At 42.5% G+C, this 18068-nt stretch overlaps 1 protein-coding gene across 9 annotated transcripts in view; it reads right to left on the bottom strand.

Annotated features, from left to right (window-relative positions):
- The window catches only part of MAP4K4 (mitogen-activated protein kinase kinase kinase kinase 4), a 165717-nt gene that overhangs the window by 44441 nt on the left and 103208 nt on the right, over positions 1 to 18068 (bottom strand). For all 9 annotated transcript variants that reach the window (XM_086769497.1, XM_086769506.1, XM_086769529.1 and 6 more), the window contains exons 4-12: positions 16103 to 16228; positions 15196 to 15306; positions 12229 to 12319; positions 10542 to 10672; positions 8234 to 8288; positions 5572 to 5650; positions 3431 to 3606; positions 2670 to 2742; positions 1990 to 2200 (exon numbers count right to left, since the gene is read on the bottom strand). In XM_086769497.1, the coding sequence (XP_086625623.1) occupies positions 1990 to 2200; positions 2670 to 2742; positions 3431 to 3606; positions 5572 to 5650; positions 8234 to 8288; positions 10542 to 10672; positions 12229 to 12319; positions 15196 to 15306; positions 16103 to 16228 (1053 nt within the window). The remainder of the gene's footprint in view (positions 1 to 1989; positions 2201 to 2669; positions 2743 to 3430; positions 3607 to 5571; positions 5651 to 8233; positions 8289 to 10541; positions 10673 to 12228; positions 12320 to 15195; positions 15307 to 16102; positions 16229 to 18068) is intronic.

Below are 18068 nucleotides of genomic sequence, written 5' to 3'. Positions count from 1 at the left end.
TAATTCACTTTAAGAACAATATGCCTGCCCCATCACCCGGAAAAGGAAACCTTTATAGCTCATCAATCACATTTATGTTTCTAAGGTAAGCAGGCTGAGGTTATAGACTCAATAAAAGGTAAAAGCTTTTCTTTTGCAAACTTTACACAGTTTACTGTGTAACCTTATTCAGTAACACATCAACCTACATTACACACCATCTTGCAGTTGCTGAAGTTGCTAGTTCTGTTTTGTATTTTAAAAAGCAGGACTGATAAACATAACTTTCAGGTAACTGTTTTTTCTTTTTAATTGCTCGTTAGTATGATTTCTGCAACATCCCTCAAAAAGCTCAACTCTACGCAGCAAAGAGGTATACTGCTTTGTTTCCATTACTAGCAGCAGTAGTTCTTTTATTTTAAAAAGAAATTCCAGATTTTAAGGGTTGCACTGATTACTAAAGTTAAATGACCTAGATAATTTAATCATAATCTCCTTTCTTGCCAAAAGAAGTACCACCTGCAGAACCTTGGAGATTAAAGAGGCATTTAAAAGAACTAATTGATTCCCATACTAAGCAACATTTTAGAGGCTAAGCAGTATTTCAACTTTTGCCCACCACCGACAATATCAGTCAAGTATTTTATTTTCATATTGGCCTGTGCTCTCTTTTCCTAACCTCTTTTTATTATCTGCTCCCCCTACAAAATCGCTATAGAGTCAGAGTCTAAAAACAGTTGGAAGAGCTACGATGTTTATCTTGGCGATCTCAGAAGGGTGGGGAAGAAACAGCAGAGAAATGGAGTTTATATGCCTCCCCCTTGTCCCGCCTCCTGGCTTCATGTGTGGCTGAGTCTTTGCTACCAATCCCTCCTTACAGCAGCACTAAACGCACTTGCACGCTGAAAAAGAGGGATAAGGAGCATAATGTGACCTGGAAAGCTATTTGGAATTTTGTATTATTTGTTATGTAAACACGTCACAGGATGCAAATCAACACATGGTCCTGGTTGCACCCTTGTTAGACATTACCAGGGTTTGGAAAACCAGACTGGGTGTAGTTTTTCCATCATTGCTAAGTGAAAAGTTGAAACATTGACTCAAGCACGAGGTCATTTAAGGACGACTGGAATTTGACCCTGCACTTCCTGAGGAGCCAGAGGATTGGTTTCACTTCAGCTGTGTCATACCCAGCTCTGGCCTAAAGAACTGTTTTGAAATCCTCCTGCCTCTGAAGCTCACACTGAATATTCCATCTACATGTATATAAATGCACATGAGATCTTAGGGGGTGAAAAGTATGACAGAACAATATTGTACATGTACAGTCATGTTCTTTTATCTTCTGGTAGTGTATGCAAATTGCATACTTACCATATCATAAAGGTATGATTTACATATTTGTAATTTTGCAGAATTAGAATTTTAACACTGATTTATAAATCATATTTATAAATCTAAGTGGCTTTTAGTCATCATGCAGTCATCATCACACATAAGAGAATAATACATAAAAAAAAATAGTGAATGAATGAGTGCCAAATACAGATGTTTGAGAAAGCTTTAAAGGGAAATTTGAAGCATGTAATGGCCCCAAAAAAAGTAATCTTGAGGCAGTGCCCACTTTAAAAAAAAAAATATCCATCTGGGAATAATTAACGTCTCCCCTTCTCTACAGCTACCTAAAGTCTAGACATGTTGCCTCTTCTTTGCAACAGAGACCAAGACACAACCTCCCCTCAAATATCTTCAAACAACCCGGCTTTGGCTCCTGTTGCCTCCATAGGAGCTGCTGCATATTCAAATGCTTTGGAAGATGGCTCACATTCAGGTAGCCAGACATGGATTTAAGTGCTTTGCTCTACGTTTGCCAGTGGATTTGCACATGTTGTTTTCTTTCCTGAAATGTGCTGGAGCTACAGGGAACTCTATTTAAATGGGTGTGGGAATGGGAAATGCAAGCTGAAGAGGGGCTTTTTTGCCCCCTAAGCTCCAGTCTCCTGTCTCTACCTCTTCTAGCCGCCGCCTTTGCTCCTTCTGCTGCTCGATGCGCTTCTGCCTCTCTGCCAGCAGTTGCCTCTTGTACTCCTCCTGCTCGCGGAGCTGCTGCTCCTGCAGCAGCTGCTGTCTCCGAAGGGCCTCGGACCGTTCCTTGTTTTCCTGCTGCAGTCTCAGGAAATCACGTCGGAGGGTTGATTCTCCAGGCACATTGACAATGGAACTGCAAGAAGAGGAACTTAAAGCCTCCTACACAATAAAGCCTGATGGGCCATTAAATACCTTTTCCAAAGCAGGGGAACATTAATAAAATATAGTATGATGTTAAATTTTAATCTTGTTTCTTGTGGAGTGAAGACACTGGATGCATGTCAAATACATGCTCTCAGTGGAAGGCGTGAAACGAGGCCAAGCGAAATAACGACCAACTCTGACATTCTGGAGACCCTGACCAATCATATTTGGCAGAAGTCTCCCTCCATCGAGAGCTCATTGGCTCTAAGCCATATGAGGGGGAGCTTTAAGACCTTTAGCAGTCACAGAACAGGTATTCAGACCCTTTGGGTGGTTTGTGTGGCTTGTATGTGCACTTAATAGGAGACAGAAATTTAGCGTGCTCCTGATTTATAGTCACAGACCTTTAGATTTACTTGGCGTGGACTGCCCAGAGCCCTCCCAAAAGCAATTATTACCTTGGCTCTCCTTCTTGTTCAGGCACTTCCTCCTCTTCTTCCTCACTTCCACTATATTCATACTCTGTTTCATCTAAAGGGAAAGAAACAAAGGCCTAGATAGCACTCATCTTTAATTTTAGGACAGCGGGGAATTGCAGTAGTGTCTTAGTGAACCAGTTCCTATCCCATTCTGCGAGAAGATCTGTCACAGAGTCTAGAACTCAGTCTGCATATACAGGCCCATCTTCCCACACTTGTAAAGCAGCACAATGCTTTGCAGTAGACTTCCAGCCAATTCCCTGAAGGACACCAGGTTTCATATGTAAAACAAGACACCTGGAAAACCTCGGCACCACCTGAATAAAGAGAACAGGCTGCCCAAGACATTCTCCTCATAGCTCTTGTGATGGGTTATTTCCTGCGGGTCTGATTTGTGGCATCATTCCAGGAATGAACCTACCACAGACCAGAAAAGGGAAAGGTATATAGGCCAACATCCTCCTAAATACTGTGTAATGCTTGTATGGAAGAGGTTGTGTCCCAGAAACGAGTAAATTTAACTTATCTGAAAATAAGACACTTGACATTGATACTTTCTCTGTAGAGGACAGAACAAAATCTAAAAGCCTGCTGATAGTCAAAATATGAACTAAAAAAAGAATAATTCAAGGGTTTGGATTGCTTGGAGCTTTTGTAGAGGTGGGGATTTAGAATGCAAAGCAGGACAAAAATATGTATTTTTAACAAGCTACAGTACTTGATTTTTAGAAACTGCATACCTTTCTCTCCTCTCTTCTTCCTGGTCCTGTCTATATGGTCCTTAAGCTGGATTCGGACTTGCCTTTCATTTGGTTGGTCACGTATAAAGGGATGTTTCAAAAGCTGCTCTGTAGAAGGTCGCTGCATGTAATTCTTCACTAGACAACCTTCTATAAAGCTGAAAAACTTTTTTGACCTAAGAAAGCAGGGAGGGGGAAAAAAAAAAACCAAACACAAAACAAGATCACAGGTAAAACTCAGCTCAAACATTTTTCTCTCTTCTTCCTCAAAGCCTAATTCCTTTTCTCAAAGAGCATCACATCCCAGAGGATGGTACAAGTGCTGCCTACAAGTGCGCCTCCCAAACAGAGCTGAGAGTACTCCAGCTGAGCACTGGGCTGGATGGACACGGGGCGATAGCAACATGCGTGCAGTGCTTAGGCACAGCCTCATAACAATGTGCTCTCTTTCACAGCCATAACTGCCCTGAAAGGCAGGATCTATTAGCGAAGGCAGATCATACAAACCCAGCTCTCCTACTTCTGGGCCAGAGCTGGGCAGCATCCAGCTTGCTTGGAGCAGGGGCAGGGCAGCTCTGCTGTGTCTCCACCTGCCCATGCTATCTAAGGGCACATCTGCTTTAGAAGAGCAGCACCGAAAGCCGCAAAGAACTGCGGCCAACATTCCCCTGACACGAGCAGCACCACTTTTGTATGCACCTGGGCTCACTGAGATAGATCTGTGAGAATTTACGCTTATTTTTTTTACCTGAAGAGCCACAGACAAAAAAAAAATCCTTGTAGAACAATAGGTGGATGTTGAACAGTGCTGTCTGTTCAACACAGGCAATTGGGGTCAAATCCTCACTGATGCAAGTTAAGTGCATGAACTGAGCTGAGCTTCTTGTGCATACCGCATAAAACGACGTTAGCTAAGTTGGAGCACCACCTTCCTAAATTTGCACTTCATATGAACTCTTGAAAGAAGACTTCTCCAGACAGAAGTCACCAAACAAGCCACCTTGCAGAACACCATTAATGGAAATATGAAAAATTGCATTTTTCATCATTTGGCCTACTTTCTCATAACCTGCCACGGAACACACTATCAAAACAGTTGAGTCACAGCAGCACTGGTTTCGGCCAGGGTCACTTTTTGATTGCTAGGTGCTCTCAACCTGTTCCCATGCTTGGGCAGTAAAAATTTTCACTACAGGGTTAAGTGTAAAAACAACGGTTTCCATCCATCACTTCACTTCCCTATTGTAATTTAAAAGGCTGAATTCAAGGTAACTTCACAATTCTTTTTTAATTTCTCATGCCTTAAGTGTTATTATTCCAAACAAAAAGGTTAATGAAAGGCTTATGCAAACACTGTATCTGCATCTCTATTCCTTTAACATATGTAGAAAGCAAGTATGAGAGAGGGATGCCCTGACAGTACAAGTGCATAAATAAGTCAATCCAGGCAAAATCCAAGCCCAGCAAGCAAGCCAAGTTTGTATTATGTTGATATTGAACAGGCAGTCAAATCACTCCATTATTTTGACAGGATCACAGCATCCTGTGATCACATTCAATCTATACGAAACCTCCTTCTAGGGAGTATTTTTGTTTCACACACGCCAGCTGTAACCAGTAACTGGGAGGAAATCCTCCGATACTAATGGATTCTTCTCAGCTGGCAAGAAGCACACACTCAATTCCAATCGTTTACAATAATTATAGTAAAAGCCTTCATTAGTTTTAATAGCTTCTTTCAACTTAGCAACTAGAACACTATAGTACTGTTCTGTTTCTGTATTATGATACATCTGAGAAAACATACTGCATATTAAGATTGCTACAGGAGTTTATTTTTTAAAATATGGATCCATTTGACATCTTAATACAGATGCTGCTCTGTCAAGGAAAAAAGCCTGGTTTTTATTTTCACACAATTCAAGACAAAATTTATCTGGGTCAAACAGAACTAAATAAACAATGCCTTCTTTTTATTTCATGCTTTGATTCAGTGGCACAGAAGAGAACAACAGAGTGACTTTTGCTAACTTAAACTGCTTTACAGTTCTGTGAAAGCAGTAACAAAACAGCATGTGATGAGACACAAGAAAGCATCACGCTACAAAAGGGGCTACAAAGAAAAGGTAACGAATACCTACCATTTCTTGGATTTTAACCGTGGGGGAGGGTTCCTGGGTATCAGAAAGAGTGCCCTCATGGGATGCATGTCACAAAGCGCTGGAAAGGAAAGAAAACAAAATCGAACAGGAACATACAGACGTTGGCTTAGTTGCTCTCTGTCAATAGCACAGCTTCAGCTTCCACAACCATTCCCACCAACCTAACGGCACATGCAGAAGATGCAGACAGCAACACAACTAAACAGAATTAGCCCAAAATGACAACAATTCCACAGCTCAATGTGCCAAGGGCAGCCCCAAAAAGAGAAAGAGATCGAGGCTTTTGTTAACCTTCAGACTCAACCACGATGCGAACATCTGTGCGCAGCCCTCCTCCAGCCCCAAGTCATATAACTTACGTTCCAGTCAATAAAATATTGGGAGGAGATGTTGGCAGAAGGGAAGAATGACATAGTTACTGATACGAACAAACATCACTCCACCTGCCCTCCTCTCCCACTATGCAGACAACTAAAGCAGGATGCCTCATTTTTACTCTCCAGACTTGGAGCTTTTCTCCTGGCCTGATGGTTTTGAAGAATGGGAGGGTCTGCATCAAAAAAAGAAACACTGGAAGAGGTTGCCCAGAGAGACGGTAGATCTCCCATTCCTGGAGACACTCAAGTCTAGGCTGGACAGGGCTCTGAGCAACCTGATTTGGTTGGAGATGTCCCTGCAGGGGGGTTGGACTAGACGACCCTTAAAGGTCCCTTCCAACCCAAACCATTCTATGATTCCCTGCAGAACTGAAATGCAAACCTACACCTTTTGTCAAAAGAATTTCCCTTGGTTTCAGAAGACACTTAGTGGGAGTCCATTAAGAACAGCCTTTCCTCCTGCTCCACAGCAAGAGCACCACAGCAGAGCCAATGCAGGGAAACAAGGGAGCAGGGAGGGAGGCTGTCCAAGAAAGGATGCTAGAAGCAAATTCTCTGTTTTTACCATCTTCCTGTGCTTGATCTTGCATCATCAGTCTCAGTCTAAATGATAACTGCAGGAAGAGGCAATGTTTCCCATACAGCAGAAATTCAGGAGAAACAGACTGATGTGAAGAGGATTCTGGACGCAGAAATAAGGGGCCACCATCTTGGCAGAGAAACCCCTTGGATGCCTGTGGATCCCACCAGACCACCAAGCTTAGAGATGGACCCTTCAGCCAGCGCTGAAGGAGGAGGCAGAGCCCACACACCAGAGGACAGACCAAGGCAAGAGCTGTTCAGCATTTATGTTGAATCTTCCCTTACTGCTCAAATGCCCCTCTTCTGCTTTTACACAAAGAGGGGCCAAGCTCTGCTTCAGTTTGGAGATGAAAAATATTATTGTCCAATTCCAAGCTTACAAAGCTGACAGACACAGCTTTTAATTGAAAGCCACCCAGGCAGCCCAATGTACTGAACAAAAAGGTATAGCAAAAAGGAGGTCAAGTGGTAGCTCAAACACTGTTAATACAGAGCTGGCTGAGGTGTCCTGGGAGCAGCTCTCACATGGGCATTCATGCAAACATGCAATTAGGAAGAGGGAAAAAAAACCACACCAAACCATCAGACCTCCTAAAACATGAATCAAAACAAGAGCGTTGTGCTACAATTTATAAATTTTACATTAACAACAACAAAAAGATCGGGCAGCAGCTATAATGAAATGACAATTTTTTAGCCAGGAAAACATCAATACTTCATTTCAACATGATTATTTCAAAGACAGAGGTTTCAAGCTGGGCTGGAGTGTAGTGTTTTTTTTATGTGTAAAAAAAAATTAATTAACTCACTCTTAGATAGCTTAGGCTGTTATTTTTTTAAATACAGAACTACAGTTGGGGTTGGGGGTAAGCATATTTACTAGTTCAATAAGGATTCTCATAAAAATTACCACTGAAAGCCAAAAGCATCATGCCTAATTTCTTTTCTTTTTAAATCCTTCTGTCTTCCTCACACATATCTCCTGTTTGCCTTGATATTCAGAAAAAATAAGTATGTGAGGAGAAAATAAGCTACAGAAAGTTGTGCATTTTTGGTTTCCAGGTTTCTGTCTCAAAAATACCCTTATCAACTGATAGGTATTCTCAAGCAGGGAGCATTAATGTCAATATTCTGTGTTGAAGACAGATTTACAGTCTAAGTCATGCCACTGCTAAAGAAGATCAACAACGCCCGCGGACGAGTGGAAACAAAAGGAGAAGCAATGTTAGCATTACCCAGATCGATGCAAAGTCAACAGAGGAGCAATTGCTACAGATGCTTTTTTCATTAAGGTTGGTTTACTCGAGGCCCCACTGTCCGACTCACCAGCTGAGGCTGCAGCAGCCCAGGCCAGACCATACACAAATTGGGACACAACTCCAAAACACAATATACTACCCATAGGAAGGAAGTCTGATGCTCGATTAGCTTCCAAATATTCCTGCTATAGAAATTAAATTACTGCAGCCTGCACTGTAGTGTTTAAACACAATCCTATCTTTATCAAAAGCATTGCTATTTATGGGATTTTGTATTTATAGGGCAGGCAAAACCAAAGAGAACAGAAATAGCATGAGGATACTTTCAGAAACCTCAAAACTAGGCTTAGATTACAACCAGCATCTCCCAAGTATACATTTCAGTCTTAATCAGCCCACCGGAGAGGCACACGTATCACTTACGGGGAGCTCCTTCTGCCATCTCTATGGCTGTAATGCCGCATGACCAAAGGTCACTCTGCGTAAAAAGAGAGAAACCATATGTTAGTACGTGGATTTCCCATTCAGACTGTAAGAGAGTACTATTTACAGAGGCCCTGTAGGTGAGACTGAAACCAAATACCACAGCTATTTAAAAATCACAAGCTACTTCTTTCCTCTAACAGTAGAATAAAATCCTACTTGTCATATAATACATACCTATGCGCAAATACACACACGTATTCCTACAGAGTATGCAAACAACCCCTTCTAACAACACATAAAAATATATTCCCATTATGACAACGAAAAATACATTTTCCTGAAATCTAAGCCTGTGAAACAACAGACTTTTCAATACTCCCTTGTTTACAATGGACTGAACATTTCCCTACAGCAGATTCACAGAAAACACCATACTCACTCCCCTGAAAAGATGGAGAACATGGAAGACTATGAAGACTACTGGGCAAAAAACTTAAATCCTGTCAGGTCTTTCTCAGTGTCTAAACCAGCAAATAAACAAATAAACACCGATAACTGGAAGATATCTAGTCCTGAACTTTTTCTAGTCCCAATAATCAAATAATAGCTTTTTACAGGGGAAGAGCCATCATTGCTAAAACTACAAGAGGCCTCGGCTGGACACATTGCTTGCGGTCAAAGCGAATGCTCCTTCCCTACCATCTCAGTTTTGCTTGGAACACTACAGAACATGAGTCCTACAGCAGGAGCCTTTCAAGGTACTACCTCTGGCTGGCATCCCTGACTAGAGAGACCCTGAGCGAGAGCCAGGAGGGTCAAACACAGACAAGAGCTGGAAGAGTCCTGGCGAGGAACCCACTCCAGAGACTGCCACAGCTTAAGGGGCAAAACATGGGAGGATGCTGAGAGAGAGCTGTTCTTCAGCAAAGCCGTCTTCATTTATAGTCACAATAATTTATTTTTTAAAAATCAGCCAGAACTAATGAGCAAATGAGCTCTTCTTGTACTACAAGTAGTAAAGTATTTCTAATGATCGCATTTTCAGACCAGGCAATCTTTTCTCTGGGTCCAATCCAGCCATTTAAGCCATACTGCACAGCCTCATGATCTTACAAAATCCTTCAACCACAAATTTTTCAGGGAAAAACAGGGGTTTTCAGAGGCAGGAGGAGATATTTTTCACATCACTACTGCATTAACAAATATTGCAGAGAGTTTTTTGCCTTTATTAGATCACTTAATAGCCACTCTTCCTTCCTAATAACTCCATCTGCAAAGATATAAAGCATTATCTTTATCACAATGAGCTGATGGATGTAAGAGGCAATTAAATCAAGAGAAATAGGATCAACCTTAGTCAAAAGGTACAAAAACACCAAGTCAAATAATCTGGGTTTTTTAAATAGATTCAAATATACACAAACATACTGATAGCTAACACCACTATCAATCTTAGCAAATTGATATAATTTATATTCAGCTCTAAAATTCATTGTAAGGCCTTAACCACAGGCTTTCTCTGTTGCCTTTCTTGGTTAGAAGTTGAAACAATTGCATTAGTCTAAGTGAATTTTTTTTTTAAAGTGTATTTTCCCATTTTTTTCTTTTCTTTGTGCTTTCATTCAAGGAAGCTGAGAAGAACTTTAAAGATTACAGGATGCTTTCACTAGAGAAATTTAAATACACATATGTAATACTCTTAAGGGCAGTGCAAATATCATCAAGTCAATTATGTTTTTGCAGTCATTAAATCTTTGGTTAGCAGCAAGCTATGTAACAATTATCTTTGTTGGAAAATGTTGCAATGGATAAATTTTATCAACATGTATATGCCTCTTGAAATCAGGAATAGGCACGGATTTAAAGAGTTCCTTCTGTACTTCACTGTCTCCTAATGGTGGTTCTATTTAAGGCAACATCTAACCCATTGTTCTGGGTTACTACAATAACTGGGACACAGTCTAACACTATTTCAAGTACAATCATCATACAAATTGAGAACACAAGCGTTTCCACTTAAACTCTTTTTGCCTTCTCTGAGCACCTACAGCACACTGAAGTCCTATACTCCGTACGTCTCAAAGCTATGATAGTACAAGCAATGGCAACTGTTAAAGGTCACAATTTGGCAATGACCCATACTGTGTACTCCTGTAATAAGAATGTACCTACACAAAAAAATATTACTCCTACAAAGCATAAGAAGTCTCAAAAATTGCCATTGTTCATGGACATTCACACTCCAACTGTAGGGTTTTTGTATGTTTGTTTCGTTTCTTTTTTTTCCTGTGAACAAGACTCTTACTCTGTAATCATACGTAGCATCTGGATTTTCATCACAGGCAATAACTTCTGGAGCCATCCAGTACGGAGTTCCAATAAAAGTGTTTCTCCTGCCAACTGTCCTGTCCAGCTGAGCGCTCACACCAAAATCCACTGTGGGTGGGAAAAGAGTGAAATAAAATAAGAGGGGAAAAATAATGCAGTGATTACTTCTGTAAGGTGATTTGGAAATAAAGCCCTGTGGATGTTCCACATGGGAGGACCACACTGAGGAGAAATATGATGACTAATACTGAGGAAGCTGAGTCCTTGTGCTTCACAGGCAATAAGCTCTGGCCACAAGTGTCAAGAGACACGGCAGCATATGACCACCTCTCCTGCACCTCTCACTGGCTTGCCTGTACAGAAGGGAGCGTACAGCTGCAAAAATACTGAAATACTGCCTGGAAGGCTGAGGAAGGGCTATCCTCCTTCCCAGAGGGTAAAGCCAAGCACCTCTGCCAATACAGAGGGAGCTGCTTCCCAAAGGTACCCCTCATGCTATGGGAAAACCACACGCATGAACACGTCTCCCTTTTGGCTGTCCAGCTTTTCCGCCCTGAAATCAGACAGCAAAAATAATCCATTGCTCAGGGAACTGCTCTCTGCTCTAACACACAGAGCAGATGGGTCGATAGGAGCAAAAGATGAGGATTATTCAAGAGGTGCCAACTTTGAGCACACACGCAGACAGGTTGTAAGAGAGATGCCCATTTCATTAGAGGGCGACTACATTGCAAGAGTGTTTTCTTCCCTTCAGTTCTCCCTGCTCTCAACAACAGTGACATATGTCTTTCTATCCCAGGAACTGCATCTGCTCTAGGAGGGCTGTCTCAGCTTCAATGCATCCATCATTTGAGCGACACTGACAAACTGGTGTAGACGAGCTCGGTGGGAGCAAGGGTTTGGGAGCTCTTGTGCTCCACTTCGGACCAAAAGGAAGAACGCTCTCCTGAGAGTTTCCTCCTCCAGCAGCCGGGACCTTCTCCCATGCCTCGTGCTGCAGGAAGGTGTAATGCAAAACAGAAGGGATGTGGGCTGGGTGGGAGGGCTTCAGCATGGCTCTATATTTAACCAAAAAAAGGTGGTGAATGTAGCGTGATAGGAACACAGAAGGTTAAAGTGTGTGGTAATTGGAAGAGATAGATTAGAGAGGAGGAAAAAAGAGTATGTCCACTTGGAAGGGAGTAAAGAGGCCAGGGATGAGCACGGTTTTTGGCAGGCATGCCAGAGCTGGAACTATGTTTTGAACTCGATGCCACAGCTCCTTTGAGAGTGCTGTCCAGATTGCATTTTTATGTCCAAAACCAGCACAGCAGGTGCTATTTTAATTAAAGCCAAATAGAAAAGTGACTCCCATCAGTTCCTGAGTCCAGAATAAAGGGAATCAGAACCAACCCAAGTCATGCACAGCTCAGCAGGGGCACAAAAGGATCCCCTCACGGATTCTGGCACGAAAGCCAACATCTTCTAATGAAATGCAACAATGACCTGCAATCCATCCTCCTGAAGCAGGAGGAAATATGTGCAGGACCTCGATCCACACGGGAGCAGTGACAGAGTGCTCAGGCCACAGAATGTCGCAGGGCTCTTGGAGGATGAAATTAGTTTGAGAACGTCAGAAAACAAAGGCTGAATGAAAAAGGAAGCAGATGTGCATGCCTACTTACCGAGTTTCACTTCTGCATTCTCCGTTAACAATACATTTTGCCCTTTGATGTCCCTGTGAATCACGTGATGGGCATGAAGATGTGCCAACCCCTGCATTGAGAGAGGCAGAAGAGGACATTCAGAGTAAGGCTCTTGGCTTAGCAACACACTACTCATACCCAGCACCCCCAAAGTCCACAGCACCGGGTCTCGGGCTCTCGCTCAGTGGCTGGGGGGTGCAATGGGACCCGCAGGAGCCTTGTAGCAGCACAGCACCTGCATGGCTTTTGGTAACAGAGCAGAGACACAGGCCTCAGGTCACAGAGACAGTGCACCTAAGTACAGCCCAACATCTGCACTGTGAAAACACCTCTCGGCGGTCGCGTAAAGAAAGTTCAGCTGCCAGAAAGTCTCCATGCGATGACACCATAAATGACATCAGCGTTAGCATACGTCACTGACACCTGACACACACAGGATCACCCAGAATATAGTTTGGGGAAGGGAGGTGGGGAGAACGGAGGCAGCATCAGCATGCATACATGCATCCCCGAGAAGCGGGTGGGAAGGCGACAGAGTGGCAGTTATGCTTGAGGGCGAAGGACAATAGACAGCAAAGCTCCACTGCAAAGCTGCAGTTCTCCTCTCAAGGCTCTATTAATATGAAGTCAGATAATTGTTCCTCAGGAAAAAAAAAAATGCAAATAAAAAAAAAAAAAAAAAAGTATGAGCATTATACTTTCCAAAGGAAACAAAACCTCCTGGCATACGGTGCTTTTTGTTGAGACAGCACCTGGATGCATGCCCCAAAGCGTTAGCCATGTGGAGGGAGGGCTGAGGAAGACATATGTTGCATTTTACTCTCTAATGTAATTGGGAGAACAACAGGCAACCCTCTTAGCAACTGCCTGTATTTTGGTTTCTCCTTAGCTCTCCGCTTGGAAAATTGTAGTCTCCGGTGGGATCATCTTGCCTGTTTGTGTTGCCCTCACAGGCTTTTAATGTTTTATGAAAAATAAAGAAATAGAACCTTTACAACTGCAAGAGGTTAAGAGAGTAGTGGTTGCTGTAGAGAAATATTTCCTAACACATGTTCCTCATTAAATGATCATTTACCAGTTTGCCTAAATAACCATTGCGCTGTTTTCTTTTTTTAAAATAGTTAACGAGCGTGACAAAAAAAAAAAAAAAAAAACACCACCATCTACAGCTCCTCCCCACACATGTCACAAGCAAATCAAGTGAACGACTGACGTCCTTGAGACCCTTCGCTGGCTGCTAATGCTAAGCGTGGTCTTATTTTTCACAGGAATGAAGGCTTTTCCACAGCTTCACACAGGCTACTTTTTAAAGCCGCCTGCTACGCCAACCCAGCCAGAGAGATAATCATCTGTTCTCTCCAGAGTACCATCTAACCTTACTGAAAAAACACATTTGGGTTTGCAAAGGGCTGGGTGGAGACAGAGGGGCACGACTCCATTCTCCTGCAGCCTCCAGGCCTCTCCAACCACATCAGGGATCCACTGGGTCAGCCCTCACCTGTGTGTCCACCTGCACCAATCTTTGGCACTTTAGCTCATTTTAACTTTCTGTTATACAACCTCTCTCCTCCATCTCTGGTGTGAAAACAGGTTCTGCAACATCTCATAGCAATGTGAGTTCAGCATCTCTTTTTTCCAGATATTCCAGTTCTTGCCAGCGAGGAATTAAGGCTTCTTTTGCAAATCTCACAGGAATGAGAAAACAGCTTTCACCTAACTCTTTTCTGAGGTAAATAATTTTTTCCTCTTCTCAGTGAGCGTGACTACTTTACCTAAGGAGAACCTAGGACGAATGCAACATACATGCAATACCTCTGAGGTCACACAGTTCGCAAATCAAGCATAAGATCAGTCCTGCAGAAGTCAGCTTTCCTCATAATAAAGCATGCTATCCATTTGATGTGAAATACAACCATTAGTAGGTATTCAACTTTTCTTCTCCCTCATAAACAACTTAAAACGTGCCAATCATAACACCAGCAGCTGGACTGGACTCTCTCGTAGCATTTGGAATTAGAGCAAGAGACCAGAATCATACATCTCCCTCCTTGACCATCTTAAAAATCGCCAAGGCAGAGCAAATGTGTAACACAGACAACAGCAGCACAGATTTCTGCAAGAGGCAGTGGTGGTTTCCTTTAACATAAAGCCCTTCAGAACTTCATCTATGATGAGGCAATTGAACAAACATACTGTCTAGTGGTACGGGTAGGAGGCAATTTGTTTTACAAAGCAGCACTTGGAAAAGCATTCCAGATTTACTTAGCACAGCAAACAAATGCTAATTCAAAAAGCACTTCAACTGTACCAACTGGAAACTAAATATGAAGAGTAATTAGTTAAAGCTTCAGTTTTAGAAAAACTGGTAAGTGGCATCCCTTTTCCCGAGAAACTTCTGCAGGGCCGGCTGCCAGCACTCTACAGTGCACAGCCGCATACGACGTAGCTGCCTTCTCTAGACAGACTGCGGGAATGTACAGGGTGTGAGCACGCTGCAGCACCGGAGTCCTGACTGCTGGCCTGAGCCAACAACTCTCTTCCTTCGCAGACTTGATTAGGAGCAGATAGAGAGGGCTGCAAGCACATTTGGAAAAGTCCATTCCACACCCTATTGTGTTCTGGCACTGTTACAACCTCAGGCTTCTCAACAGTAATGTCTTTTGGACACTGTTTCACAGCTTCTACAATAGGTAAGGTCGCTGGTTCTTCCGCTGCCTTCTCATGACTAAAAATTGACGTCTTCTGCAAGGCTGCCGTTACAACACAGTACAATTGACACCGAGCTAAACTGTGTGAAGCAGACATCTATCTGCTCCTACGCGCTCTCCAAGCAATGACATGGCTAACAGGATTGATCAGAAACAGCTTCTTGCAGAACCTCAAGCTAGGCTATGTCTCTGTAAGGCTATTTCCGTGCTTTCAAGTGGAGCAGACTATTTTCCTTACCCGTAGAATCTCTCTGGAGATATACGCTATCCAGTCTTCTTTCAGAGTATTCCCTTTCGTGTTCTTCACAAGGTCTGTGATAGAGCCTGCTCCGCAAAACTCCATAACAAGCTGCAAAACAAATATCAGCATACAACCAACACCAAACACAGTTCCCAGCTGTCCAGTGAAGCAAAATAATCAGGTTGCGGCACTGATTCAGGAAACCCTCATGAAACAGTGACTATCATTTATGTTACATCTCTGCCTGGAAAAAGGATTCAAACCAAATGTCTCCAATGTGTGCCAGGCATATATGGAATATGTCTCACATTAGTTACCACATTTTGAAGGACTGATTTAATCACTGTAATTTAATGCTGGGAATCTGGATTTGCTCAGCTATGCAAAATGCATTAGCAGCAACAGAAGTAAGAGCGTATCCAGTGCTGAAGGAATCAAACTGATCATACCACTGCAACACATCTTATTCTTTAACTCCCATTTTATGGAATAACATGCAGTGGTCTCTGTACCCTGCCATTTCAAACTCAAACTTCAGTCCTCTAGAGGGTGTAGATGAGGTGGGATGAGAAATGCAATGGGTACAACTTTCAAGTGCAGCTTTCTTTTTATAGTCACACATTCTTACTGCTCAGTTCATCTGCCTTGAAATTCCCATGAAATGTTACAATCCATCTGGGAAACTGGGGGGAAAAAAAGTCACTTAAAGAGCAAATCCATTGCTAATAGCAAATCTTGGTTTAGCCATCCTCTAAAGGATGCATGATTAGCCTATGCGATTCCCTTAACTATCCGTTTAGGCAAGCGCCAAATTCTGTTAGTTTGACTTTCCATAATGTGATACTTCTCAAACTATATCCAAAAGGGAAAGGCTTATGAACATGCTTGAGAAATATCTGCTTACCCACAGTTGGTCGTCATGTCCTGGAGGACTTTTCTTAATGAAAGCACCATAATAAGTTGCAATATTTCTATGATGAGAATATTTCTTTAGCATATTAATCTCCAGTTTGATTTCTTCTTCTTCGTCCTTTAGAAAAAAACAAAACAAAACAAAACCCCATGCGTTTAATAGGCCATGTACATTATTTCCTTCCTCTTCTCTTTCACACAAGAAGATTTTTCTAAAGTTCATTTTATACCAGCATCACACTCAGTAAACACATCTCATGTTCACACCATCAAAATCCTGTTTATTGAGATGATCTAAATCAGACCTTTACTTTCTCAAGTTTTCAGTAGGTGCAAAAAAGCAAATGAAGGATGCACTGGACTTCATCCAGTCATGGAGCAGGACAGGGTCTGTTTAAAAATCCTACGCTTGTAATACCTTAAGCAAATACACAGCCAGCAGGCTTTTATTCTATGTAACTCAGAGAACTAGAAAACCGGAAAAATCTGTGAATTTATGACAGAGTATTATTTCCATCTTCCTCATTTTTTCCCTTTAATTTTGAAAATTGCAACCAGTTCTATTTAGATGCCAGACAGCGGCTCAGCACAGCCGGCTGCTGAAGCGGGCCATCCAAGGTGGGTCTCCCATCAGCAGGGACCACAGGGTGACACCTTGGTGCCAGCACAGGGCTGGTGCAGGAAAGCAGAAGGGGAAATCAGGAATTCCTCTTGCTGCACGGACAAGGCGTTTGCCTCATGCACAAGTTTCCTCCTCCTCCATCTGTCTCTGTGGAGGAAGAGCAAGTGCACTGGGAAGAGAGGGCCAGGAGCCCGGGTGGTAAACAGGATGCTGGGACACAAAGGCAGAGGAAGGATTTCCCCCAGCTCCCCCTGCCTCAGCGAAGTGCCAAGCAGACAGCAGCTCAGGTTGAAGGGAGGTCATCCCTTCAAAGAGCTGAAATGAGTAACGCTATGCACAACTCCTTAAAACCATCCACAATTCGCTTTTGAAGTGACGGTGGGACACGCTGCACAAAAGGATCCACGCAGGCTTTGAGGTGATGTCTGAGCAGGCAGCCAGCAGATCCAGGAGAAGAAGAAGCAGACACCATCCCACCACCAACACACTCCCCCACTCTCTCTTGCCACACCTCGAAGGTGCGAGCCCTCATCCAGCACCTCCCAAGGCAATGAATGAAAAGGTTTATGCCTTTTGGCACAATTTTTATTTGCTCCACAACTTTTCAGCCTTAGATATCCCAGGGGGAAAACGTCTACCTTAAATTGATTCCAGGAAGAAACCGAAACCTCTGTTCCCTAGGGTGGCAGACTGATGGAAACAGTAGCACGTATTTTGATTATCCTGTAATGTCAAAGCTGATTACATGAGAAAATTTTAAGCCTTAAACTTCCTTGCAATTTGTACCATGCTAGCAATCAAATATCCTATTTATGACATATGCAGATGTTAATACTAAGTACATGTTAACTATTTATACACTCTGGTATGCATGGCTTTAGCAAAGAAACCACTCTATGCTACAAAGCAAACAATTATTTCAAAAACATCAATAGTGCGATGCAGTGCTTACTCGTAAATTATTATGACAGAATTCCCAAAACGCACCAGGGATAAACTACTCTTAAATCTTCTCATGACACATCTTTAAGGTAAAATATTGTGTATTTCTGGAACACTGAACGAAATAGTAAAATAATTTTGTGAATCAAAGTTCCCAGTGAACAGCAGCCCTGGGAGAAAGCGTTATCAGAACTGCTTGTTGAGCCAAAAACTAACTCGGTACTTCCTCAGCTGCTTCTGCTGTCCTTGTTGTTGTGTGATTTTATTTAGATCATATGCCAAAAGAAAAAAAAAAGAAAAAATAAACTAAGAAGAAAACATGCCTACATTAGAAACTACACTGAACTTTTGAATTTAGGCAAAAATGGGAACTTTGCTTAATGATTTGGGACTC

Source organism: Chlamydotis macqueenii, chromosome 1, assembly GCF_036417535.1.
Source record: "Chlamydotis macqueenii isolate bChlMac1 chromosome 1, bChlMac1.mat, whole genome shotgun sequence".
In the NCBI taxonomy this organism is placed as follows: Eukaryota; Metazoa; Chordata; class Aves; order Otidiformes; family Otididae; genus Chlamydotis; species Chlamydotis macqueenii.
Note: the sequence above shows the minus strand (reverse complement) of the source record. Positions and strands in the feature narration are given on the sequence as shown.